The following is a 25527-nucleotide window of genomic DNA, read 5'->3' as shown; positions in this document are numbered from 1 at the left end:
AGAACTCATCCAGTTAAGGGCACTCCAAAGGACCAGGGTTTGATTCCTAACTCTCATATGGCAGCTTACAACTATCTGTAAACTCCAGTCCCAGGAAGCCTGACACCCTCATCTGGCACAGACATCCATTCAGACAAAACACATATAAAATAAAATACATATAAAATACATAAAAAATACATACATATAAAATAAATACATACATATAAAATAAATAAAATTTAAAAAATAAAATGATCTGCATGTGTGTATGTGTTGTGAGTGTGTGTGTGTGATCACTTTGGGATGTGACTTTATTTCCCCATAGGTAGTGTTGGAATTGAACTGAACTGTAACAGAATCTCCTTAAAGCTTCTCCACCCACCTTCTTCGGCTAGCTGTAGTTACTGTCTATAGAACACATGACTCCTCTGCCTTAAACTAGCTAATGACTTTGAGTCACAATTAGAAACCAACCTTTCTCCTTAACCCTCAAGGCCCTTCATGGCATGTTGAGAGCCAGCCTTCCAGCCTAGACTCCAGCCACAGTCATATTCTCTGCAGGAACTTGCCAAGGGTGGTCGCCTCCAGCCTTTGCAGTGTGTCCCTCCTGCAGATTGTTCCTGGCTATCTCCAGAATCACTTTCTGTATTGCCTTACGGTTGGTCTCCATCGTCAACTAAGTAGAATGTGAGAAGTAAGGAGGTTTATCTCCCTGAAATGAATAGACCGGGTGGGCTATAAACAGGAAACAGAGGTTAGAGATGGCATTAGAGATAAGTTCCACTCTTCAGCCTTGGCTAGTCACTGTTTTTCTCTTGTCTGACCATTTCTCTATTTATTTTGTCCAAATCACAAAACTCGGATCACTTTCAGGGATACTTCTCTCCTTTCCTAGGCTATTTTGGCTTATGTGTATTTTTTTTTTGAGATGGTGATGATGCTGATGATGACGATTATGATGAGATGTATGTATATATTAAAGTCACATCCTCCTTTTCTATTTCTGGAGGACACCAAAACTTCATTAATGGGGCATGATCAACTTCATGGGAAAATAAATAGATGTCAGAGGAGTAGAAACAGGTGGAGGAGAGGTGTGGTGGGGAGATGGCTCTTCAGATTACTCATATGCAAATCAGTGAAAGCAGCGGGCCCCCAATTCCCATGGAGAGCTTCAGAGAGACCAGGTTCAGTCAGCACTTGCCTTCCCGGACTTTATGCAATGTTTTTGTAAAACAAGCCAAACCAAACCACCTCACTCCTTCTAGCTTTAAAAAATAATTTACATCATAGAGACTGCTAAGGGTATGACTTAATCCTCACCTCTCAAATCCTTATCAAACCAAGAGGACTCAGCTAAGGAGTGAGTCTCTAAGATAAATTTTTTTTTAAACAGATCTGAATAGTCACTAACATATCATAAAGCTTATGTCCTGGGTCTTGGCTATCTTTTTAAAGAGAAGAACTATTAACTAGAACTACGTTTTGTCTGTGCATGTATACACACACATATATGTTTGGACTAGATTTCCACACATGAAGTCTATATTTTATTTTCAGTCAGCCAACTGAGGTTAGGAAAATTGCTTTATTCTATTATTGGAGTTCAAAAGACATTTGGAAGAGGGACTATCTCAGCTGAGGCTCTGCTCTTATTCCAGTTTTATTGATGCTGTTGAGAGTTCCACAGTCACTATAGACACTTAAGGCAGTGTCATCTCCAATGACTTCCACGTTTGAAAATGGAGATGCTTTGAGAATGTGAAAATCTCATTGCAACCAAGCCCAGCGGACACCCCAATATTCATTCAATGCACTACTTTAGGATAGTAGTTTTAGTGAATTCGTGGGGAAAGCAGAGAATGAAGAAGGTCCTCGAAGTCCAACAGTGAAATGTTTAAATGATGACAGTGCTCTGTGGAGTTCCCATGGTTTTTGTCTTGGAAAAAGCCCACATTTCCAGTTCGCAGAAGGGCTTTCTCAACATCACCTAGAATAGATTTTCCCCACCTGGATCCCGAGAGCGGCAGTGGTCCACAGCGCTCACAAAGGGCACATTTCGTGATAGGAAGTTCTTGAAGGGCAAGGCAACTGGTTTCATTATGTCGAGGAAATTTGAGGAAGTCACCAAATCCACGATTTAAAAATATATTTCCTATTATACAGACACACCTACTTTCTAGAATTAAAGCCGAGTCATTTGCCTGTTACTAACTCTATAGGTTGTGTAACTCTATATGTAAAGTTATGTCAAGACTGTCACTCAGGTATCCAGAAAGGGCTTGAAAGATGGGGAACCGGATGGCAATTTTAAAGTGTCTGGATTCTGAAGATAAAATTTAAGTCAGAGATTTTATGACTTCAGATATTTTGCTTCTAAAGCGCTCACTGCTCAAGCATGAAGATTTGAAATTCGGATCTTCATTGCCCACAATAAAAGCAGAGATGGCCCATGTCTGAGATCCCAGTGCTGGCACCAGAGGCGGGAGTGGGGACCCCTGGAAGCACTCTGGCCGGCTAGTCTAGCCAGCTGCGAGCTCAGGTTAAGTATGAGAGACCCTCTTTCAAAAAAACACGGTGGGAGCTGTAGAGGAAGACAACCTATGTGGACCTCTGGTCTCCATGCACACCCTCCCTCTCCTACCCTGGATACCAGGCTCCACTCCCACCCCAAAAACAGCTGAGTTATTTACTCCGGATTGTTTCTTTCAGGGAACCTGATTTACAAGAAAGGTAATGCTAGTTTCACTTTCACTTTTAGTTTCGTTTTTAAATAGCTTTTGTTTATCTGTTTGTTTGTTTTTTCTTTTTCTTTTTTTTTTATTTTTAACGACTGGGTCTCTGAAGTAGCCCAGTTGTCCTGGAACTCTCTCTATAGACCAGAGATCCACCAGCCTCTGCCTCCTGAGTACTGGAATTAAGGCGTGTGCCATCAAACCGGACCCTAGTTTCGTTTTTCTATAAACTGTGAATATCTGTCCCATAGCTGACTCTAAAGTCATCTGCAGGAAATCCTATGGAATAAGCTTGTCCTCAGAGCTGCTGGGTGGCTTCGGTTTTAGAGTCAGCGGAGGTGGGCGAGGTTTCCGTGAGGGGGCGGGGCTCTGGCTCGAGATAAGACCAGGAAATCGCAGTCCCCAAGCCTTGAGCCAGGCTGCGTCTACTGTCGCCAGTCTCATCGCCTGCAGGTAGGGAGCATCTTCTCGTGGAATCCGCTTGCAGGGCACTTTAGAGAGCCAGAATCACTCGACCTTTTGAGGATGGAGAGGGAAACACGATGAGTTAGCAGGCAGCAGAGCCGGTGTCCTGGCAAAGTTAAGAACTCAGAATTGGCAATTTTGTGTGTTTATCTTGAGGATCTTGAGGGTAGGTAGCTGGGTCAGAAGGGATGATGAATTGATCCTAGCGCAACTTTGACTGTTAGCAATGACTGGGTAAGCCTTTCCACTTGAAGCATCTTCTCAAGTCCCTTCCTTTGTTAAGGTCCTGGATGCTGAAGCTTAAGATTTTTACTCTATCTGCCCAGAGAACCTAAAGGATTTTTAGAAGAAAATGCCCCAAACAGTCCTTAGACACAGTGACCATAGCTATTTTAAAGTTTAGGTTGGGGTTGTCATAAGAGGTAAAAGTACAGTGTTCTATCTTATTTTTTAAAATCTGAATAAATTATTGCAGGTGCTTTCCTATGGATTACTTAGCTGTTTTTTTTTTTAAATTGCTGTATTCCATTGTGCTGGGTAATTAAAGGGCATCACTCTCCCACAGATGAATGCACAGGCTAGCTACAGTGCCTTACTCTCAGTCATCCACTGATCATCTGAATACGTAACTGCCTGGAATATAACTGGGTATTCATTTAGATAAACTCTTATATGTATAAGGACTTCATTATGTTTGAGTATCTGAAAGGACTTTGTATAGGGAAAAAAAAACCCACCTGAGGATGAGATGATTGACATGACAGTGACCAGCAGTGTTTAAGGAGAACTTTATTCTCTGAAAATATTCACCTTTCCCAGCGGAGCAGCAGAGACAGGAAGACACGGCAGTGGTTACATGTTACTCTAAAGACAGATGGAGAAGGGAGGAATTTGAGCACAGAGTTTATGATCATTTGATAGAATTTGAAAATTGGGTAAAATTTCACTCTTTCCTTTGAGAAAAGAAGCTTGCATCTGCTTCCTCCCATCCATCCCCCCCCACAACACACCCTGGGAAGATAGAGAAGTGGTGTTCCATGATCTTCATCTGGACTTCCCCTGGGACAAACCTATTTCCCCATCTTGAATGAGCCACCATTTCTTCACTTTATACTCTGTTGTCTTGTGAAAGGCTCTCAGATCTCCTCTGGGAACTTGTGAAAGGTTACAGTTTCTTGCCAGAGGGAGAAGAAGATCCTGTGCTCTTAACTCAACTAAGAGGTGCAGGTTTAGAGGTCAAAGACCATGCTGATTTACATGGTCCCTGAATTTCCTCTTTTTCTCTTCTACTGCTCACAGCTGCACCCTGAGAGCCAGGGAGGAGAGGATATGATTCTGAAGAAGGTGACTGTCAGACCTAACGCATCACCTTTCAGGTTTTATACTAAACTTTTAAAGCAGACTCATAATCAGTAGATTACTGTTCAAACTGAATCTGCCATCAACGTTGGAAAAATTAGGCATAGCCTTCAATGGATGTCACGTACCTCGGTGTGACTGGTACTCGGCTTGGCCATTTCTCCCACAGCCTCACTGCAACACTGTCCTCACAGGCCTGGATGTCATCCTGCCCATTTGCCTGGGCAGATGAATTGCAGAGATACGTGCCTAATAATGAGTCATTTGCTTTTGCATTTTGCTTTTTTTTTTTTTTGTAAATGTCCTTGGTTTGGTTTGGCTTATTTTTGCTTTTGTTGTTGTTGTTTGCTTTTATTTTCATGTTTTTGTTGTTGTTTGAGACAGAGTCTCACTATATAGCCCAGGCTGGCCTCTAACACAAGATCTTCTTGCCCCAGTCTCTCAGATGCTATTGCGTCTGCCCTTTTCTTTTTCTTGTTTTTTCTTTCCTTTCCTTCCCCCCCCTCCTCTCTTTTTTTTGGAGACATGGTTTCTCTGTGTAGCCCTGGCTATCCTGGAACTCACTCTGTAGACCAGGCTGACCTCAAACTCAGAAATCTGCCTGCCTCTGCCTCCCAAGTGCTGGGATTAAAGGCGTGCGCCACCACTGCCCGGATGCATCTGGCCTTTTCTAACATCAAGGATTTATAATAGCCAATAAGAAGCCCATGACCTTAACAATCAAAATAAGTAATCAGATAATTATGAAGAACTAAATATTTATTTTAAAAAAATCAAGTTGTATTTTTCAAGAATTGAACTGGAAGGGAGAAACTTAAAAAGTACTGTCAGTGCTGAGTGAAGATGCAGTGGTATCAGTTTTCATAGTTTTCATAGTTTTAAAGAGATCAGCAGTTCTCTTTAGGGAAGTCTATGATACAGATCTAAACTTGGACCTGGCATGCAACTGGTACTTGTCCAAACACTGGCCAAATACACAAATACTTGTGATTTTGAAAAAAGAGACAAAGAGATCCAACATGTAACAGTAAAGGAGCTCAATAGTAAGGGTTCATTAAACACAAAACTTGTGGAAATTATGCCACAATCTTAAATTTTAAAAATGGCAATAGCCGGGCAGTGCTGGCGCACACCTTTAGTCCCAGCACTTGAGAGGCAGAGGCAGGTGGATTTCTGAGTTTGAGGCCAGCCTGGTCTACAGAGTGAGTTCCAGGACAGCCAGGGCTACACAGAGAAACCCTGTCTTGAAACAAAACAAAACAAAACAAAACAAAACAAAACAAAACAAAAACAACAAAAAAAATGGCTATTAAATGTGTAAAACAGCTGGGGCTGGAGAGATGCTCAGAGGTTTAAAGCACTTACTGCTCTTCCAGGGGACCCACAGCCATCGCACCTCACAGAATTTGACATCCTCTTTTGGCCTCTGAGGGCACTAGGCACACATTTGGTAAGCATACATACAAGCAGGCAAAACATTCTTAAAAAAACAAAAACAAGAACAAAACCAGATTTATTTATTAATCATTTATACAGGGTTCTGCCTGCATGGATGTCTGAAGCCCAGAAGAGGGCGCCAGGTCTCATTATAGAATGGTTGTAAGTCACAATAGGGTTGCTAGGAGTTAAACTCAGGACTTTTTCGAAGAGCAGCCAGTGCTCTTAACCTCTGAGACATCTCTCCAGTCCTAGACAAAACACTCTTCAACATAAAATAAATCAATCTTTAAAAGGGTAGAGAAAAAAGGCGAACGGAAACTACTGACAGACGTGCTGAGAGTGGTCACCGTTTCTCCAGCTTAGCACTGGTGGTGCTGTAGGCCTTCTCAATCTCTGCAGCTTTGGGGGGGGGGGTCTTGGGGGCGGGGTCTTGGCAGCATCTAGGGTCTCTATTTCTTCACACCAGTAGCAGCTCTCCTCTTTCCCAAGCAAGCTTTGGCAACTAATAAATATGTTAGGCAATATTACCAAATGTTCCCTAATGGAGAATGTGCTTGTAATGTGCTTACATTAATTTTTTATAACAACAACAACAGCAACAAACCATAAAAATAAACTGAAAGGGCCATCCTGCCTTAGTGAAGATGTTTGAGCTCCAGTTCTAGGGTCCTTCACAAGAAATGATTTTTTTTCCCAATAGTATAAGGAAAATGTTTATTCACTCAAAAAATAGAGAAAAAAATATGATTTCATCTCTCGTTTTCTATCTTTCTTTCTCCCTTTAAAAAAGTATAAATGTGGGCTAGAGAGATGGATCAGCAGTTAAGAGCACTGGCTGCTCTTCCAGAGTTCCTGAGTTCAATTCCCAGCATCCACATGGTGGATCACAACCATCTGCAATTGGATCTGATGTCCTTTCTGATGTGTCTAAAGACAGCTACAGTGTACTCATATACACAAAAATAAGTAAATAAATCTTTTTTAAAAATATAAATGTGCTGGGCAGTGGTGGCACACACCTTTAATCCCAGCACTTGAGAGGCAGAGGCAGGCAGATTTCTGAGTTTGAGGCCAGCCTGGTCTACAGAGTGAGTTCCAGGACAGCCAGGGCTACACAGAGATACCTTGTCTCGAAAAACCAAATAAATAAATAAATAAATAAATAAATAAATAAATAAATAAGAACTTAACTGTCCTCCTTATAAAAGTCACAATTACCTTTGCAGATAATCACTGTCAGGCAGTGTCTTCAAGATGGGTGGGACTGTTCTATAACACAAGTATATTTTTGCTTCATATTCTGACCTCTAAATTCCTTCCTACTTCTTTGCAAAATCATTCCTTATGCATGTACTAAATTCTTTCCCTCTTGGTATTTTCAGTATATACAGTTTTATTAGCTAATACATGGGGTATTTCAAGTCTGGGATTATTGTTAGCTGCCTCATCCCTGTTACATAGGAGTTTATTTTTTCTAGGATGAGTTTCTAAGACTGGAATAGAGAGATCATATGAGTTATAGTTTTAACAGGTTACCAAATTGACCTTTAAGAAGCTATACAATTTCACAGCCTTACCAATAAAGGTCAAGAAATTGTGACTGTATCTTCACTAACACTACCTATGAGGAATCTATAATTTTGGTAGAGCAAAAGGTCCAAATGTTATCACAGATCTTCCTTATACTTTCTTATCGAGAGCATTCTTTCCAATTTTATGTATTATTCTCTGAGCTATGTGAGATTCTTGTTCGTTTTCCTCTTGTTGGATGTATAGTTTTCTCACTGAGTTTTAGAGGCTGGATGCCAGAAGCCTTACTTGTTGGCTTTATACACCTGTCAGACTGAGTGAGCACACAGGTCAGAGAGACACTAGGAGGAAAAACTGACTGTCCCATGAAAGTTGTAAACATGTGAATTACACAGAAGGGGAAAATGTTGCTTATTAGATTGACTAGAATGTAGCACTCACCTTCGACCACCCTCGTAAGACATCAGTTTCAAGGAAAAATGGCTTCGGTTTCCTCCCTGCTGCTCCAGCCGTGCCCAGAACAGTGCCAGACTCAGAAAAAGATACTCAGTGTTTGCTGAGTGAATTAGGAAAACGTTCAGCAGAGGAGAGACTAGGATTCAGGCAGCTCAATCTCAGGAAGTGATTCTGAGACATCCAGACCTTAGAGTAAACGGGCCAGATCGCCTTCTCCTTCCTTCCCACACCTGTGCTCTCTTTACTGGGGAAAAGAATTATCATTTGGAATAGGTGAGAGGCAGAGGTGAGATTTTAAGGGGGGGAGGAGGAAGCATTGAAAAGTGAAAGTGAAAACTGGATTGTCTCGGCTTTGAAGCTTTGCCTAAAGCAGGCTTTAGTTTTCAAATATATTTAAATGTTGAAAAATGTATGATATAGTTTGTGGGGGGGAGTTGGGGGGTTCTTGGTTGATTTTGAATGTACATTATCAATGGGGGGGCTTATAACTCAATGTAAAGATGCTCATCACACCGTACTGATTTCTTTTCCCTTGGTTCTACATGGCTTAGAGTTACAAAATGAAAGCCTTGAACTTTCAACCTTGCACCTGTGTTTCCACACTTGCAAATCGGTCGTTGGCCAGCCAGCAGAGTGGCTTCAGTTCTAGTTGGCTCATCTGTGCTTTCTGGACTGGCTTTTAGGGCTTATTTATATATGTGTCTCGTTGCTCAGCTATTGAATTAAGCAGACCTCTCTCTGTGTTTCCTGTTACTAGATAATTCCGAAAACATGAGGACATTTGCTGTTATTATATTCACAGCTTGCTGTCACTTGCTACGGGGTAAGTCACCAAATCTTTTCAGTGGGTTCTATATTTTCAATATTTTAGCCATGACTTAAAAATGGAATTAATTTGTGGGGCATGTGTATGTATATGAGGGGTGTGTGTGTGTGTGTGTGTGTGTTGAAGGAGTATGTGTGTATGTGTATTTGCTAGGCAAGGTCTCTTTAGTTTTTGTTCATTGCTGAGTACTGTAGACCAGCTGGCTCAAAACCTTCTCGGGGTTCTCCTGTCTCCACCTCCCAGCCCACTGTGCTTGTAGGCACATGCTACTGCACCTGGCTTTTACCTGGGCTCCGGGGATTTGAACTCGGGTCATTGTGTTGCACAGCAAGTCACTTACTTACTGAGTGATCACTCCATCCCCTAAGATAATTCAAAGGAATATACTTTGCTTATAAAAAGCACATTCTAGTTCTTCTTCTTCATAAATACGTTACTTGTGAAAGAAGAAGGAAAATACAGGAGCTGTGGGTGTGGTTTAGTTGTAGGACACTTGGCTGGAGTATACAAAGCTCTGGATGCAATCCCAGCACCAGAATCAAATGAACGAATGAACAAACCCACCCCCCACCCCCAGGGGATGAATATAAAATATAAGTAATACAGAACTGACAGATGATCTGTTTCTTATGAGTGACTACTGAAAATCCAAGGGAGAGGTCTTGCGGATAATATGTTTTTATTTATTGGTTCCTTTTAAACAAGACTGGGTTGATATTGTTCTTCCTATGGGGTTGTAAACCCCTTCACCTCCTTCAGTCCTTTCTCTAACTCCTCCACTGGGGACCCGGTTCTCAGTTCGCCTCTGTATTTGTCAGGCCCTGGCAGCCTCTCAGGAGACAGCCATATCAGGCTCCTGGCAGCAAGCACTTCTTGGCATCCACAATAGTGTCTGGGTTTGGTAACTAAATATGGGATGGATGCCCAGGTGGGGCAGTCTCTGGATGGCCTTTCCTTCAGTCTCTGCTCCACACTTTGTCTCCCCATTTCTTCCCTTGAGTATCTTGTTCCCCCTTCTAAGAAAAACTAAAGCATCCACACTTTGGTGTTCCTTCTTCTTGAGCTTCATGTGGTCTGAGAATTGTATCTTGAACAATAATATCAACCAACCAGATCCCCTAGAGCTCCAGGGACTAAACCACCAACCAAAGAGTACACATGGAAGGACCCATGGCTCCAGCCACATATGTAGCAGAGGATGGCTTTATCGGGCATTAGTGGGAGGAGAGGCCCTTGGTCCTGTGAAGGCTCGATGCCCCAGTGTAGAGGAATACCAGGGTGGGGAGGTGGGAGTGGGTAGGTGGGAGAGCACCCTCTTAGAAGCAGGGTGAGGGGGGATTGGATAGAGGGTTTCAGGGGCTGAGGTGGGGTGGGGAACCAGGAAAGAGGATAACATTTGAAATGTAAATAAAGAAAATACCCAATAAAAAATGGAAAATCTAGATTGCTTGTGTTCCCCCCCCCCCCGTGAAGTTATTTTAAAGAAAAATTTTAGTGTTCATGTGATTCACTAGATAAAGTGGTGGTAACCTTTTACTCATTTTTTCAAGTGTGTTTGGAGGAGTTTTTTTGTCCTCTGAAGGCTGTTCCTCTTTCCTTTTCAGCTTTTACTATCACGGCTCCAAAGGACCTGTACGTGGTGGAGTATGGCAGCAATGTCACGATTGAATGCAGATTCCCAGTAGAACAGGAACTGGACCTGCTTGCGTTAGTGGTGTACTGGGAGAAGGAAGATGAGCAAGTTATTCAGTTTGTGGAGGGGGAGGAGGACCTAAAGTATCAGCACAGCAGCTTCAGGGGGAGAGCCTCGTTGCCGAAGGAGCAGCTTTTGAAGGGCAATGCTGCGCTTCAGATCACAGACGTGAAGCTTCGCGACGCAGGCGTCTACTGCTGCATGATCAGCTATGGCGGTGCGGACTACAAGCGAATCACAGTGAAAGTCGACGGTAAGAATTACCCGGATGAGGAAGGCTTCGTCTTTATTTAAAACATCTCCCTAATGTTGTGAGCTCTTCATCCTTGGAAGTTCACACCCACTTCTCACAGAACAACAGCAATCTGTTCTTTTTCTCGCTCGTTCACTCATTCGTTCGTTCATACACTCCACCAGTGAAAACACCTAGCACCGTGTGTTTCACCGTGACTTGACATTCAGTACCAGATAATACACAGCCATGCTCTGCAGTACCATAAGCTTGTAAAGATGAAATGCCAGGTGTTTGCTTCTTATCATAATGCAAATGTATATATATATAACTATGTAATATACAATAAGATATATGTGTATATATTTTATAATGTATAATATATAATGTATACTATACTATATATAATTATATATATTGCATTTATGATAAAAAGCAAAAACCGGACATTTCATCTCTGCAAGCTTTCTGAATTACTTGTAAACATGTATACATACACACACACACACATAGATATATATTTACAAGTAATTTGGATATCATGGAAAGAAATAGAATCATAGAAATGTCCCTGCTCCCTAAGCACCATCTTCCATAGCACATATATATGTATATATGTATATACACACACATACACACACACATACACACACACACACACACACACATATATATATATATAAACTACTATTTGTACATCCCTTTATAACTTTTCGATTGGATTTCTGTTTATATTTATTATATCAGGCTTAGCACATTTTCCTTCCTTTGACTATCTTCATACAAACTTTAATATATATGTATATATCATATATCATGCAAAGTTTAATATATACACACATACCTATACATATATACACTTATTATATATAAATACAATATATATGTATATACATGTGCATATCTACCTTTATATCTATCTGTCTATTTTATCTGTCTAGCTATATCCTCTACTGTAAGGGTAACAACTTAAGGTTAATCCCTAAAGGATGAGAAATGAGGGTCTTAAGTGTAGAAGAAGCCATTCTTCTACGGAGATGGTCAGGCTGTAGTCAGCAGGTGTACATTCATTTTGAGGGCCTGTATCTCTGGGAGTGCTGAGGAGGAACCATGAGTGTAAGTTCCTGGATAACAAGCCACAGAAATGTCATCAAGTCACTTGAGTTCAAAGTTTTGGGTTGGAACTAAGGGAAGGAAAACACCTTACTAACCACCCCTGCTTTCACTGTTGGGCTGCCTGTGCAGGCCTGAGCGCTTCGCTTGTCCCAGGCCTGTGCAAATGCCTACCAGGACCAGAAATCCCCAGGGCTCTCTTCTTCATATGCCTCCCTCCCACAGTGGTGTCCCTCGACTCTGGTCCCTTCCGTGGTCTGCGGAAACTCCTGCCTGCTCGACACTCAGCTGAGCCCGTCTTCTCCAGGCAGACATTGCAGATGATCTGCCCGCTCCTTTTGGTTTTCATAATAACTTTAAAACTATTTGGCTAGAATTAGATAGTCTCCTTTGATCTTTTTATTCCTAAACTAGTGTGAAGGTCAATATTATAAATAGGAAAAATTCATGTTTCTCATAAAGGATCGTGACAGTTATTAACTCAAAATTATGTAGAGATTAGGGAAAATATACCATTCAACAGTATATTAATGGGTCTCTGATGCTGGATCGCTTAGCGCCTCCATGGTTATAAAGATGTCACTTGTCTTATTTTGTTGCTTGGCTTTAACTTCCATTACCTTTCGTTTATAATTCTTCATTTGTGACATTCATGAAAGGAGACTCGGGATATGACTGTTAGTATCTAGAGCATGTACTAGTACATCAGCAAATAGCAGGCTTCTGTTTTGTTCCAAGACATTTGAAGTCAAGGTTGCTGGGCATGGGAAGGAGCTCGATGCTAGCAGTCAGGAAGAAGGAAGCAGAGTGTAAGTCTCTGTGTCCAGAGGTCTCATGGTTTGTTAGGAGTAGGTGACTTTGTGGTGAGGAAGAATTTACTCTAGATTATCTGCTCAATGATATCTTTGATACCAAAGACAACCTTCTGGAGCTGATGGCTTCTCCATGGAGGGATCTTTGATGGGGCAAAGCCGATGACCAAGCCAACTTGAAGGCCTGTGTGACTATTGCCTTTTCTTTTAGAACTCTCTCCGTTGGCATTTTACTCCCAGTTCATCTTGCCATTTGCATGCAGCTTTGGGAGGTTCACTGGTCTAGACCGAGATTCTGAACCTTGGCTTTGGTGGGTGTTGTGGCTCAAATCTGTAATCCCAGCTATGTGGGAGACTGAGGCAGGAGAATCACACAATTAGGACTTGTCTGCACTACGATCAGATAGCAGGTTCAAGAGCAGCCTGGGCAATGTAGCAAGATCCTTTCTCTAAATAAATTAAATAAAATAAATAAATAAATAAATAAATAAATACTAGGAACAGGACTGAGGACATGCCCAGTGGTAGAATACTTGCCCAGAATGTATAGGACCCTGGTTTCAGTTTCTAGCACCGTGGTGGCTGGCATGTAAAAGGTTTCCATGGCAAGGAAGTAGAACTCCTGAACTATGCCCTATGCAAATGATTTCACAGCAAGGCTGCTGGCGTCTTCCCATCACTGCCAGCCTGTGGTGTGAAGCTTCCCTGCAGGGAGTTCACTCACCATGGGGTTTTATAGGTGAAGCATTTCAAAACTGAAATCTGAAAGAGTGTAGTTTTGGATTAACTCAGTTTTTATCATCTCTTTGGATACTGTTATACCTTCAGAGGTTTACAGAAGACCCTCAGGCATCTGGCTTTTAATTGAAAAACATTCGGCTTTAAACACCGAACTTAATATCAGAAAAGAGTGACGTGTCCATTTGATGGTACTAAGCAGCTGTAAGAAACACTTTAGTCACATGGCTCAACAATTAAGGACTTTTGTGGCTCACCAGATCCCCCAGCCCTGTTTAAATCTTTTCTATATCCATATCTAAGATGTCTCGGCACATCATATTTATTGTCTCCTTCCTTCTCTTGAGCACAAACTCTAGGGGCAGGGGCAGGGGTTGTGGTTGACTTTATTGTTGTACTCCTTGGCCTTGACATAGAATGAAGTTCCAGTATAATAAGAAAAGAAAACAGAGTTTGTTGAAGGAATGCTTTTAAAAAAAAACCGATTGACTTAAATATTTGCTATATGAATAGGCTTGAATGTGGGAAATTTTAGATTGTTCCTCATGAGCCACTGAAGTAGTGATGGAAAATGGGAGGAAATTTCTGTGCTCACGGTCTTCTACAGCTGTGCTTATGGTCTCCACAGCTGTGCTCCCGGTCCTCCACAGCTGTGCTCCCGGTCCTCCACAGCTGTGCTCATGATCCTCCACAGCTGTGCTCACGGTCCTCCTAATCTGCCTACGAACAGCAGGAGTAACTGTTATAATTAACACTCACAGAACACCTATAATGTGTGAGGTCGTGCCCTGGGCTTCTTGCTCATATGAATTCATTTAATCTTTAACATGACTCTGGGGGAGGCACTTGCTCATGACCATGGTTTGTTTGCTTGCTTTTTTCCCCCCCTATTTATATCCTTCAAATCTGAATGTGTCTTTCCATAGGTGGCATCTTAGATTAAATGGTATGTAGCATTGTTGTTCCCATTTTAAGGCATTAAAAATTGAGGACCAAAGGAATAATGCAATTTGTCTAAATTCTACCCCGATAAAATCATAAAGCCAGGTTCTGAACCTAACTAGTCCATCTCTAAAATCTACACCCTTCCTAACCTTGCTTTGCTGCCTATCTTTGTTCCTCTGGAGTGTGTATCAAGATACAGAAAGGCTTTACAAGTGACTTGAACTTTTCCTGGTTTTGATCACAGTAGTGGCAGTGTTCTACAGCTAAACCAGAGGATTGAAAACAAACAAACAAAACTTGTCTACTCTGTCTTTAGGTGCTATAAACTTGTATGTTATTATAAAGGATATATTTGGTACCAATATATATATAGTTTGTATTATAAGAAATTGTCACTGTAAAGATCAAAAGGAAATGACTCACTGATTGCATGTGGTTGAGTCAATCTGACACATGGTACACTCTGAAAATGTAATATATATATATATATACATATATATTAATATTGCGCTTATTTTTAAAGATGGTGAGTTCAGTTAAAAGTAGACAAGAGGGACGAGCCTGTAACTCAGTTGGTAGAGTATTTACCTACCATTCATGAAGTTCTGATGTGATTCCCAGCACAGCATAAAACCACATGCAGTGGCACACAGTTTTCTGTGACCCCAGCACTCAGGAGGTAGAGGCAGGTTACCTGTGACTACACTGCAAATTCAAGGCTAGCCTAGTCTGCATGCAACTCTTCCTCAAAAGCAAAACAAAACAAAAATAGACAGGAGAATTGGAAAAATCTACAGTAACCCAAATATGAATCGATGCCCTCCCCTCTTCCTGTAGCAGACATTAAGACTGAGTGACAGCCATCAATGTTTATGAGGCATAAATAATTTTACAGATCCTATAGCAAACGTGCAGGTGGAGATTTTGGTGTTTCCTGCCTGTGTCCTCATGGACATGCTCACCTTAGAGATGGAGGCTGTGGAGGTTTAGTCAGCTGTGGATGAATTCACCATCAGCTGCTCACCATGGTCTTCCTGATGAAACACAGCTCTCCTTCCGTCATCACGTGTGAAAAACAAAAATGGAAAGCAGATATTTCACTCTGAATGTTTTATCATTGACAGTGATTTTAAATTTAATCCTTTAACTTCCCAGAAAAATTAAGTCACGGGCCACATGTCAGCGTAGACCCTATTGCCGTGACATTATTTCCTGATGTGCCAATTTACTAATGTATCGTGGTCTCATCTTCAGTTGTTCTTGAATGTGATAAATACAACACAAATTGTTGTGCTCATCAAAGCTATTACTTGAAATCATAATTATACCTGTTTTCTTGGTGGTCGTTTTCTTGGTTCATGGGCATCCAAACATATTACAGCTTTGCTTTGTCTTAGCTACTCTGTGTCAAGTTTCTGTGACAATACCCTGTTACAAAGCTCTTATTATGTCTTTGGTAATGGAGTGGGGATCTCAGTCTCTATCCCGGGCTCTGTGTGGCTCACTAAAGAATCATGAGTAGGACAATGACTGCTAAGGAAATAGATATGTTTTATTTATACTTAGGTAGAAAGACCTGTGGCTTCTAGATAACAGTTTACTTAATTTGGTACATTTAGTTTGAGGTCAGTAAACACCCTGATATGGTTTTTACAACAATGAGGTTGTTCCTGAAGCCCGAACATGGCCCAGATTTGAACAGAAGACAGGAGGCAGGCTAACACCCACTCCCTGCTGTCAAAATAGCAGAGCTGGAGACATATTTCTCCAATAACCAGCCTGAGTTGATACTCTTTGTAAGCAGACACCACAAAGCCGTGTGTCTAGCCCAAAGATGGGAGAGCCCTGACCTCTTTTTGCTTCTGACCTAGCCCCGTACCGCAAAATCAACCAAAGAATTTCCGTGGATCCAGCCACTTCTGAGCATGAACTAATCTGTCAGGCTGAGGGTTACCCAGAAGCTGAAGTAACCTGGACAAACAGTGACCGCCAGTCCCTGAGTGGGAAGAAAACTGTCACCACTTCCCAGACAGAGGAGAAGCTTCTCAATGTGACCAGCAGTCTGAGGGTCAACACAACAGCTAATGATGTCTTCTACTGTACCTTTTGGAGATTACAGTCAGGGGAGAACTACACAGCCGAGCTGATCATCCCAGGTGAGTTTCCTGTTTCCGGACTCCTAGCATGATGGCCTCTGTCACAGTCATTTAGCAATAGTTGACTGAGTGTATGAATACATTACACTTACATTTGCTAGATGTGTTCTATTTCCTCTTTCTCTTGCGTGTAAGCCCTAATGCTACTTGAGGAACATTCAGCAAGAATTAAGTATTTGCTCCTGACAGACTGTATGTTAGTCATTGAGTATTTGTAGATGAATAGGACATAAGTCACTGTGCTCCAGGAAATGGGTGACAGTTGCGTGTAGGAAATGCTCTTGTAACTGGAGTACCACAGGCAACATGGACTCTGCCTCTGCTTCAGGAATGTAAACCTTGCCACATCAAAGCTGCTCTCTTCCCTCCAGGGCTGCTGGAGTAGGAAACAAATGCATTGGGTTTTTTGTATCTTAAAATCCAGCAGGAAGGGGCCTTTCCTCCCATCCTCCTCTTCAGGGCGTTCTCTGATAGTTCAACTCCTTGAAGTCTGCCTGTGTATAGCACATGAAGCTTATGTCTATGAGCAACCTACTAGCTGGGTTATAACTCCCCAGGCAAGGGTATTGTAGGGATAGAACGAGCTGTAGAAAATGAGTATATGAAAGTCATTTGAGAATTCAGCTGTTTTTAAAATTCAGATTCTGAAACAGGGGGGATGGGAGACAGTCTGATGAGAGGCTCAGACCATTACAGGAATATAAATCCAGAGGTACTCTGAGGAGAATTGCTTCTGCCTCCATCTATCTCCCCAGTGTATGTCAACAATACTTTGAAGTTTAGAGACAGCTCTATGAAGTTTAGAGAAGATAAATAAAACTACATTAGAAAGTCAACCAATGTGAAAAATACAGCCCAGGATGGGCTTGGAGCCAAAAGGACCACACAAGTTTAGAAAAACAAAAAAACAAAGAAACAAAACAAAAAAAGGAAGGCATCTTTCTGTAAAAGCTGTATTGCTGGTTTCCTGCCATTAAATGTTTTATGAGGCTGGAGACATCTCTCGGTTGGAAGAACTCTTGCCTAGCATCCACAGAGATCTGACCCCAGCGCCATATAAACTTCACTATATAGGGTTCACCTATCATCCAAACATTTGGGTGGTGGAAGCAGGAGCCTCAGAAGTTCAAGGTCGTCCTCAGCTGTATAGCAAGTTCAAGGCCAGTATGGACTGCAAGAAACCCTGCCTCAAAGACAAAACAAACAAGGGATGATGAACCCATGATAGGAGCCGAGTTATGACAAGAGATGGGCTAGCAATCCCAGAGCATCCCAGAGCCATGGGACCCGTTTTTCTCTTTCACAAAACTCCAGACAGGGTATCAGGGAGAAGCCAATGACTAGAGTGCCCAAGAGTTTCAAACATGGAAGAAAACCAACACGCAGTGGTCCCTGATCTTGACCAGAGGTGTGGAAGACAGAAGCTGCTTAACAGTGCCCCTGTTCTCTCATGTCCCGGAGTCGGCCTTCCACACCAAGTCGGCTGTTAGTGTCCATATTAAAGAGTGTGCAAGGGAGTTACTGCATTAAGGTTACCATTTAGTATTACAGTCACTTTCTGTGGCACTATGCTAAACATGTCACAGGTCTGGAGTTCTCTGTGCTGCTCCCAGTTTCTTAGGAGACATGTCTTCTCCTTCCAACCCTTCCCCGGCCATTACCTTTCAGTAATGAAGATCACCCTAAAGCCAAGCTAGATTTCAGGAGTGATCATTCTCCTGACTATTTCCCAGCAAAGCTTTACCTCTGTCAACTTCTCTTTATTCTTTTTCAGAATGGCCTGCAGCACATACCCCACGTAACAGGACTCACTGGGTGCTTCTGGGATCCATTCTCTTGTTCCTGGTTGTAGTGTCCACGGTCTTCTTCTGCTTGAGAAAACAAGGTATTTCTTCCATTGCTGCACTGCCCACAGGAAAGTCCTTTCACCATGACCTTGAGCAGGCAGTGCCAGAGAGGTCCTACCCTGACTTGAAAAGAGCAGCCCCACATCACAGGGTGCTGTCCAATCCTGCACAGTAGCAGAACCGCTCCAGGAAACACTGACTTGAAAGGTGTTGCCTTCCCCTCTCTGGGCTATCGTTCAGTTACACAGGCTGCCTTTCAGTTAGCAGTGCCTCTGGAGTGCTGAGTCTTCCTTAAGTCCTGCTTGTATTGTTGCTCTGAAGCATCTCCTACCATGGGAGTGTGGTGTTGGACCCTGTTGTAATTTGGAGAGGTGTGAATTGGACAAGGGCTTAGGGAAGCTAAAAGACTTAGCTATCAAGGGGGCGCTGTGAGGCTCACTGTTCAGCGGTTCACAATAAAGCTGGGCAGCACACAAGTTTAGACAACAAGGAAGACGCTCTAATTGGAATTGAAGGTAAGGGGTGGGGGATGGGTAGCAACGGAGGCTGAAGAAGAAAGCCATAAGGTTTCTTTTTACAGACTCTGAAGACAGAGCACTGTGGTGCCTGTTGGTTCCAGTTGAACTTCAAGTATTATATTCCTTACAACATCCTATTGAGCTGGGTTTTGGGTTCTGGGTACCCTAAGAGAGAAAACACTTCTGTCTGCAAAGAGCTGTGGTATCTTTACCACAAAGCATTTTTTTTTCAAGATTTCTGAAGACAAAATGACATAATTTTTAATTAATTTCCATATATTGATTTCAGTACTAACCCATAAGAATGACTAAAATCTAGAAAAATAAATATATTCAAATAATGCCTTCCCGATGTAAGATGACTTAGAGTAAACCTTTTCACCAATACGGTGAAATGTATATGGAGTGAGCCAATGGTATGTGGACTTGCCTGAAGCCAAATAGGGAAATAGAATATGGGAGGGAGCATGATCGTCAGAGAGGAATTCCCCACTACCCTTCCGGAGGGCGGGTGTATGAGGAAAGTGTTGTAACTGGGGAGGTAGCAAAACTTCCAGAGAATAAGCCAGAGTTGCCAGGATGTGAGGATTAAGCTTCAGTGACACATCTGGATTAGGACTAGCCTGGGACTTGCACAAGGAAGCAGTCGTTGCCAAATAGCATCTGGAAAGTTTGGTTGAAGATGAGAAAAGCAGAGAGTTGGTAGGTGATGAGATAACTCAGGATGTGGGACGGGACATCTCTGAGGAAAGTGTGGGAAACAAAGTAGACAGCCCTAAGAACCATCTGAGAATCAAAGTATGTGCCCTAAATTGTTGAATAATTAACTTTACGGTTTGAGACCTAAAATAAAGAAGTTTTCGGACTAAAAGCCTGGTGATTAGGGATTAATCAGTGTCTCCTAAAAACCTTACGTTGAAAGTCGTGTCCCTGTGGGATGTAGTAGCATCTTGCTATGAGGAATTAAGATTGATTTCTTCTTCTTTAGTGAGAATGCTAGATGTGGAAAAATGTGGCATCAAAGATACAAACTCACAAACCCGAAATGGTAAGTGTGAGTAACAGAAGAGAAGGCAAACTGAGGGAACTCGAGGGACAGAGCAACCAAGCATCATGTCTGAGGCAGGAGGATAGGGAGTTGTAGGCCAGCCTGAACCACACAGGAGAAAAAAAAAAAAAGCAAAAGGAAGAACAGAAAAAGTTACTGTGACAAGAGAAACCTGCTAGTCATGATCTTCCCTCCTTTTAAAGGAGGCTGTTTATGGGGGCTGCTGGCTCCTCTGCCTCAGAATTCCCACATCTGAGGAAATTCTGGGTTTGCTGCTGCTACTGCTGCATCTGTGTGGTAGCCCTGCAACCAGGGACACGGTTGATTTATTTGAATGGGCAGTTAAGCAAATGATTCTGTTGCGTGGTTAGCTGTTAACTGTTTCATGTGTAGGATATGGCATTTCATTTCATCACCTTGCCCCCAAACAGTCAGATAAATATGAGAATCATCTCTATTTTATAGTAGAGAAAACAGGCCTGAGAAGATAACGTGAGGCACTTAGGAACACACAGACTTACCACAGACGTCCATTCTTGTGCTACGTGCTTCAATTTATTCTGCCCCTAATGTCTAATAAGAGTGAAAAACGCTGAATCGGCCAACTGAACTATTTTTTAATAAGTTATATTGTTTCTAATTCATTTTAATGTTGTTAGAAACGAAACAGTAAGCCTAGGATTAAAGTGGTTTGACTAACTTGGGCAGACCCAAGCAGGTTCCCTCATGCACGTTACTGCTTATCCTGCTGAATCACCATGAGGAACCAGCCTTGCTTGCTCAGGACCGAGGATTTCATTCAGCCCAGCACACTTTCCATTTTAAAACCAGGGCAGTCCCAGACAAGCAAGGATGCTTAGTCATCCTTCATCATGTAAGTGTAGTCAGACATAGGTAGAATTTGTTTCTGTCTTACTGCAACATTATTATATGCTCTAGCAGACATCAAATTTATTTTTCTTACATACCATATGCTTCCCCCCCATATTCCCTGACCCTGTGAAATTATTATACTATGGTCACTCTCCAGATACACAGTTCGAGGAGACGTAAGCAGTGCTGAACCCTCTGATCGTCGAGGCAGGATTGGCAGCTTGTAGTCTGTGAAAGAAGGGGGCCCATGGGACATGGGTCCAAGGACTCAAAATGGAACCCGAGAAGAGAAGAGAACCGAGAGAAAAAAGTGTTAGAAGAGGAGCCTGGGACAAAGGACATTTCTGCAGAAGACACTGCTAAGCAAGTCGCCCATCAGTCACCTTGGAAAATGACTTGAGAAGTCCTGACTTAACAGCTGGTCCTTGCACAAGTGACCTTTTCCTCTACCCAGTGTCGGGATGAGAGACAGAGTCATGAGTGTTGCAGTATGAGTGCCTTCTATTTATTTTGAGTCTGTGTGTTCTTGCTGTGGGCATGTGGTTATGACTGGTGAATTCTGAAGACATGATGTTAAAATGTAGTCACGAAACTCAACTGCTGCTTAGCATCCTCTGGAACTACTAGTACCAGCAGGAAACATGGAGGTCACATGGGTGTTTGACTGGCTCTTGCTGTCTGACTTGAATAATCTTTATTCTCAATCCTCGAGGCTCTGCAGTAGCAGTCGTTCTGTATCAATCTTACAGGTGTCGGGTATAACACTCAAACTCTTAGCTCATCACCGTAGCAACCCTCACCACCATAGCAACCCATGTGCTAACCTCTGTAATACTCACTTCACAGCTAAGAAGCTGAGTGACTAAGCAACGTGCCCACAGAATAACAGCTCTCAGATTTCTGTTCTTCAGCCACTGTCCTTTCAGGATAGAATTTGTAGCTAAGAAATTAATTTAAAAACTGTTTATTAAGTAGCATTGTACATCATGCCATGTGCACTGTGCTGTCCTCTGAGCATAGAGATGTAAGCCAGAGTACAGGTCGGATTTGCTTGTGTTCAGTACTTGAAGCAATGTTCATTAACAAGGAGTCTGCATTTTCAACACACTGGAAAGTAACTCTCCAGCTCGTTGTCTAGCATTATATAACAACCTCTGGTTGTTTTCCTTGCCGTACAATCTCATGTTCTCCAGAAAGGGTCTAGTCTTGTTGAATACATTCTTGTTGAATTTTTAAAAATTATTTTCCTATTTAAATGGTATTGACATCTGAGGAGATAGCTCAGTTGGTAAAATACTCTCCTCACAAGTGTGAAACCCTGAGTTTTATTCCCAGAACTCACATAAAAAACAGCTGCGTATATCTGTGCACTAGGGAGGCAGAGACAGGCAGATGCCTCAGTGACCAACCTGCCTTGCTTGGTAAGCTCCAGGCTTACAGGAGATGAGAAATGATGCCAACACACACACACACACAGTCCAAATACACACCTAAGTGCACCCTCCTGCACACGGACACACATACATTCCAAACACAAATTGACAGGGAACTGACTCAGAGTGGTCCCCAAGAGAGGAAAAAAAAATTCCATCAGCCTACCCACGATACTTCTTTCCCAGAAGCAACTACTATTGTTTTTTGCACATATATTTTCCCAAAGACAGTTAATATATAGAAATATATGTTAAAGTATCTATCTATCTATCTATCTATCTATCTATCTATCTATCTACCTACCTATCTATCTCTAAATGGTAGCTCAGTGTGCATATTCTGTGTACTTTGCCCTTTTTATTTAATGTATTGATACTTATATTGCTTCCAGAACTGATCTAAAGGGAACTGCCTCATATCTAGGGTTTTTTTTTTCTTCCCATTCCTCTAGGCACCTCTCACACTGTCTAGGCCAGATACTGCTGCCTGTATTGGTAGACACCATTTATAAAGCACATACTCACCAAGTTTGTGTTTAGCTTGTTCTGTGTCTTCTCAAAGGAAGACCATGAGTCCCCAGGGCATACTGAGTCAACCCAGTACCAAGGGGGAGCTTTGTTTGTATCTCCATAGCAGAAGTAGATCTGGAGCCATTCTTGTTTCTTCCCTCACTTCTTTTCTCAAACACAGATGCTCTACTCGGTTATTACAGATTCTCCCTGGAAATGTCAGCATTGCTCCTTGACTGCTGGCTGCTCTGGAAAAGCCCCTTAGCTCTGTGTGAACCCTTGAAGGCCACCTCCTCTCCTCACCACGAGGGCCTCTAAGATAGTATTTCCTAGAGGCCTTGAGAATCAGTGTTCTCTTGGGTGTGGAGGGGAAGAAGAACCTAGAAATTTCTTACAGTTTTCTTTGTTTTGCCACATGTCAACATTGAAGAAACAGGCAGGGTTGGTTGGCGCATGTCTCCAGTTGCAGGCAGAGGCAGAGGGAGAGGCAGGTGGATCTCTGTGAGTTTGAGGCCAGCCTGATCTCTAGAGTGAGTTCTAAGCCAGCAAGAGCTACGTAGTGAGATCCTGTCTCAAAGACTGGCATATCAGAACCCCCAGTGGTACTCCTTCTGTTACCTGTTCACACATGCTTATTTAAGGGATGATTCTCATGTTAATGTCATGTTTGTATGAAGTTTAAGAAAGGATCTGGCTGGGCAACACGTTCTATTTATTCATTTTATTTGAAATCTTAATACCATCTTATGGTGTTGGATTGGTATGGCACTTTATTCTTTTGTGTTGTGTATAACCATAAATGGAAATTTTATTTTTCATCTGATTGTCATTGTAATGCATTAATTTAATAAGATATTTTTATTTATTAAACATCTGTCTTTTCTTTTTTAAAAAAATTCCTTCCCATTACCCCCTCCCCATTTCCTCAGAGAAAGGGAAGCCCCTTTGGGTACCACACAACCCTGGGATATCCAGTCATAGTAGACCTAAGCACATCCTCTCCCACTGAGGCCTAACCAGGGGGTCCAGTTAGGAGAAGGGGATCCAATGTCAGGCAACAGAGTCAGAGAAGATCTCCACTCCGTCTGTTAAGGGGACCCACATGAAGACCAAACTGTACATCTTCTGTGAATATGTCAAGGGTCCAAGTCCAGCCCCTGCATGCTCTTTGTTTGGTAGTTCAATCTCAGTGAGCCCCCATGGGCCCTGGTTAGTTGACTCTTTAGGTCTTCTTATGGTGTCCTTGACCCCTTTCACTTGCTAAGTTCTATCCCCGACTCTCCCACGAGACTCCTCAAGTACCACCTGATGTTTGGCTGTGGGTCTCTGCATCTGTTTCCATCCACTGCTGGATGAAGCCTCTCAGACAGTTATACTAGGCTTCTGTCTGGTTGCTGCTTGTGTGACAAGCCTGGTGGAAGATGGCAGAGTGGTGGCTGGACAGTGGACAGTGGAGCTTGGGAACAGCAGGACAGCACATAGCTAGCTCAGGGCAGCTGGGATTTGTTTTTTAATCAAATCATTCTCAGTTTGACCTCCAGTGAAAAAAAAAGTCTCTTAGAATATCTGCATGCCTGACTTTATTTTTTTCTTCCCACACAGCTTTTATGTTCATATAGCATGCTGTTGAATCCTGAATGATGAGTATTATCAAAATAACTTATTTAAAAATTTATTAGGAACTGGAGAGCGCTCAGTGGTTAAGAGCACTTGCTGCTCTTTCGGAGGACACAAGTTGAGTTTGTAGCATTCAGATGGTATAACCTTCCACCTTCCAGGCAATCAAGCCAATCCAGTGTCCTCTTCTGGCCCCCGTGGGTACTGCATGCATATGGTGTCTACATTTATGCAGGCAAAACATGCAAACCCATAAAATAGAAATAAATCTTTAAGATATGTTACATTTCAGTCTCATTTGCTTTAAAAGTTTAATAAAATATGAAGAAGACTGTCAAAATTCTTCTGTCCAAAATGGAGCTCTGGAGTGGGTGGGAGGAGAAAGAGTGGCCCCACAGAGTAGAGGAAGTGAAGGGCTTTGCTCTGAGAACCCGCTCAGATCAGTGTACATGGAGATGCACCAGCAGCATGAAGCTGCATGTCCTTCAGTCCTCAGTCTCTGAAGAGAAAAAAGAGAAACTGGGAACTAAGCAAGTTCAGGGCTCAGACCCAAGACTTCCCTGGAACCATAGGAAATCTGTAGTTTTCAAACGACACCACAGTCACCATTAAAGAAAGTGTGTGTCGTTGACTGTGTTGTCTCTCTCGACCACTTCTTCAGCAATAAGACTTAAAGAAGCTTGTGATCCTTGGACAATTTCTTAAAGCCAGATACTCACAAAGCACGATGGGTGTACCTAATAACATGACAGACTCTGGGTGTTTGTAAAGGAAGATCTGCATCTTTGTAATAGTGACACACTATGTCAGTCCCTGGAAACTTCACCTCTGGACATTCAAGGAGTTTACCAGCAGAAGGCTTCCTGGCAGAAATATTGTATCACTTGCTAACATGTTGATTAATGTATTTTCTGTGAAGGGCTCCTTCTACCTCAATGCTTTGTCTTTGGAGTCTAAGTAGCCTTCCTCTCCTGGCCACCAAGCTGAGAAATACAAACTGCCATATAACTCAAGAAGTTAATATGCCATTTCTACCACAAACATCTCACTGAATCATCATTATGTTTTACTGGGCACTGTGAGGGAGTCAAAGATATACCCCATGCCTTGTAGTCATTTAAAACCTTCATTTTATTAAATCAGTCAAATTCATTAAAAAAAATCATTTGAAACCATTCATCCATGTGTTAGTCCATGAG

The 25527-nt window shown here is 42.2% G+C and overlaps 1 protein-coding gene and 1 long non-coding RNA gene across 4 annotated transcripts; one reads left to right on the top strand and one right to left on the bottom strand.

Annotated features, from left to right (window-relative positions):
• Positions 1–1551: 1551 nt before the first annotated feature.
• LOC114618357 lies at positions 1552–8234 on the bottom strand. Its single transcript, XR_003710948.1, has 3 exons — positions 7953–8234; positions 3920–4046; positions 1552–3233 (listed from the first exon to the last, which is right to left on the bottom strand). It is a non-coding gene; the product is annotated as an uncharacterized LOC114618357 (long non-coding RNA).
• On the top strand, positions 3137–23581 carry Cd274 (CD274 molecule). 3 transcript variants are annotated; one of them, XM_028764067.1, is made up of 7 exons: positions 3137–3170; positions 8725–8790; positions 10398–10739; positions 16198–16482; positions 18257–18367; positions 19836–19895; positions 20926–23581. In XM_028764067.1, the coding sequence occupies exons 2-7, from the start codon at positions 8739–8741 to the stop codon at positions 20946–20948; spliced, it is 873 nt and encodes a 290-aa protein (XP_028619900.1). In that variant the 5' UTR covers positions 3137–3170; positions 8725–8738; the 3' UTR covers positions 20949–23581. The 3 variants fall into 3 exon arrangements, with proteins under 3 accessions (XP_028619900.1, XP_028619903.1, XP_028619901.1); XM_028764068.1 differs by lacking the exon at positions 3137–3170 and adding an exon at positions 7893–8240; XM_028764070.1 differs by lacking the exon at positions 19836–19895.
• Positions 23582–25527: the final 1946 nt, after the last annotated feature.

The sequence above is a fragment of the Grammomys surdaster genome, unplaced genomic scaffold (assembly GCF_004785775.1).
Source record: "Grammomys surdaster isolate TR1022 unplaced genomic scaffold, NIH_TR_1.0 141, whole genome shotgun sequence".
Taxonomy (NCBI): Eukaryota; Metazoa; Chordata; class Mammalia; order Rodentia; family Muridae; genus Grammomys; species Grammomys surdaster.
The sequence above is the reverse complement of the archived record's forward strand: the minus strand, read 5'-3'. Positions and strand labels throughout refer to the sequence as shown.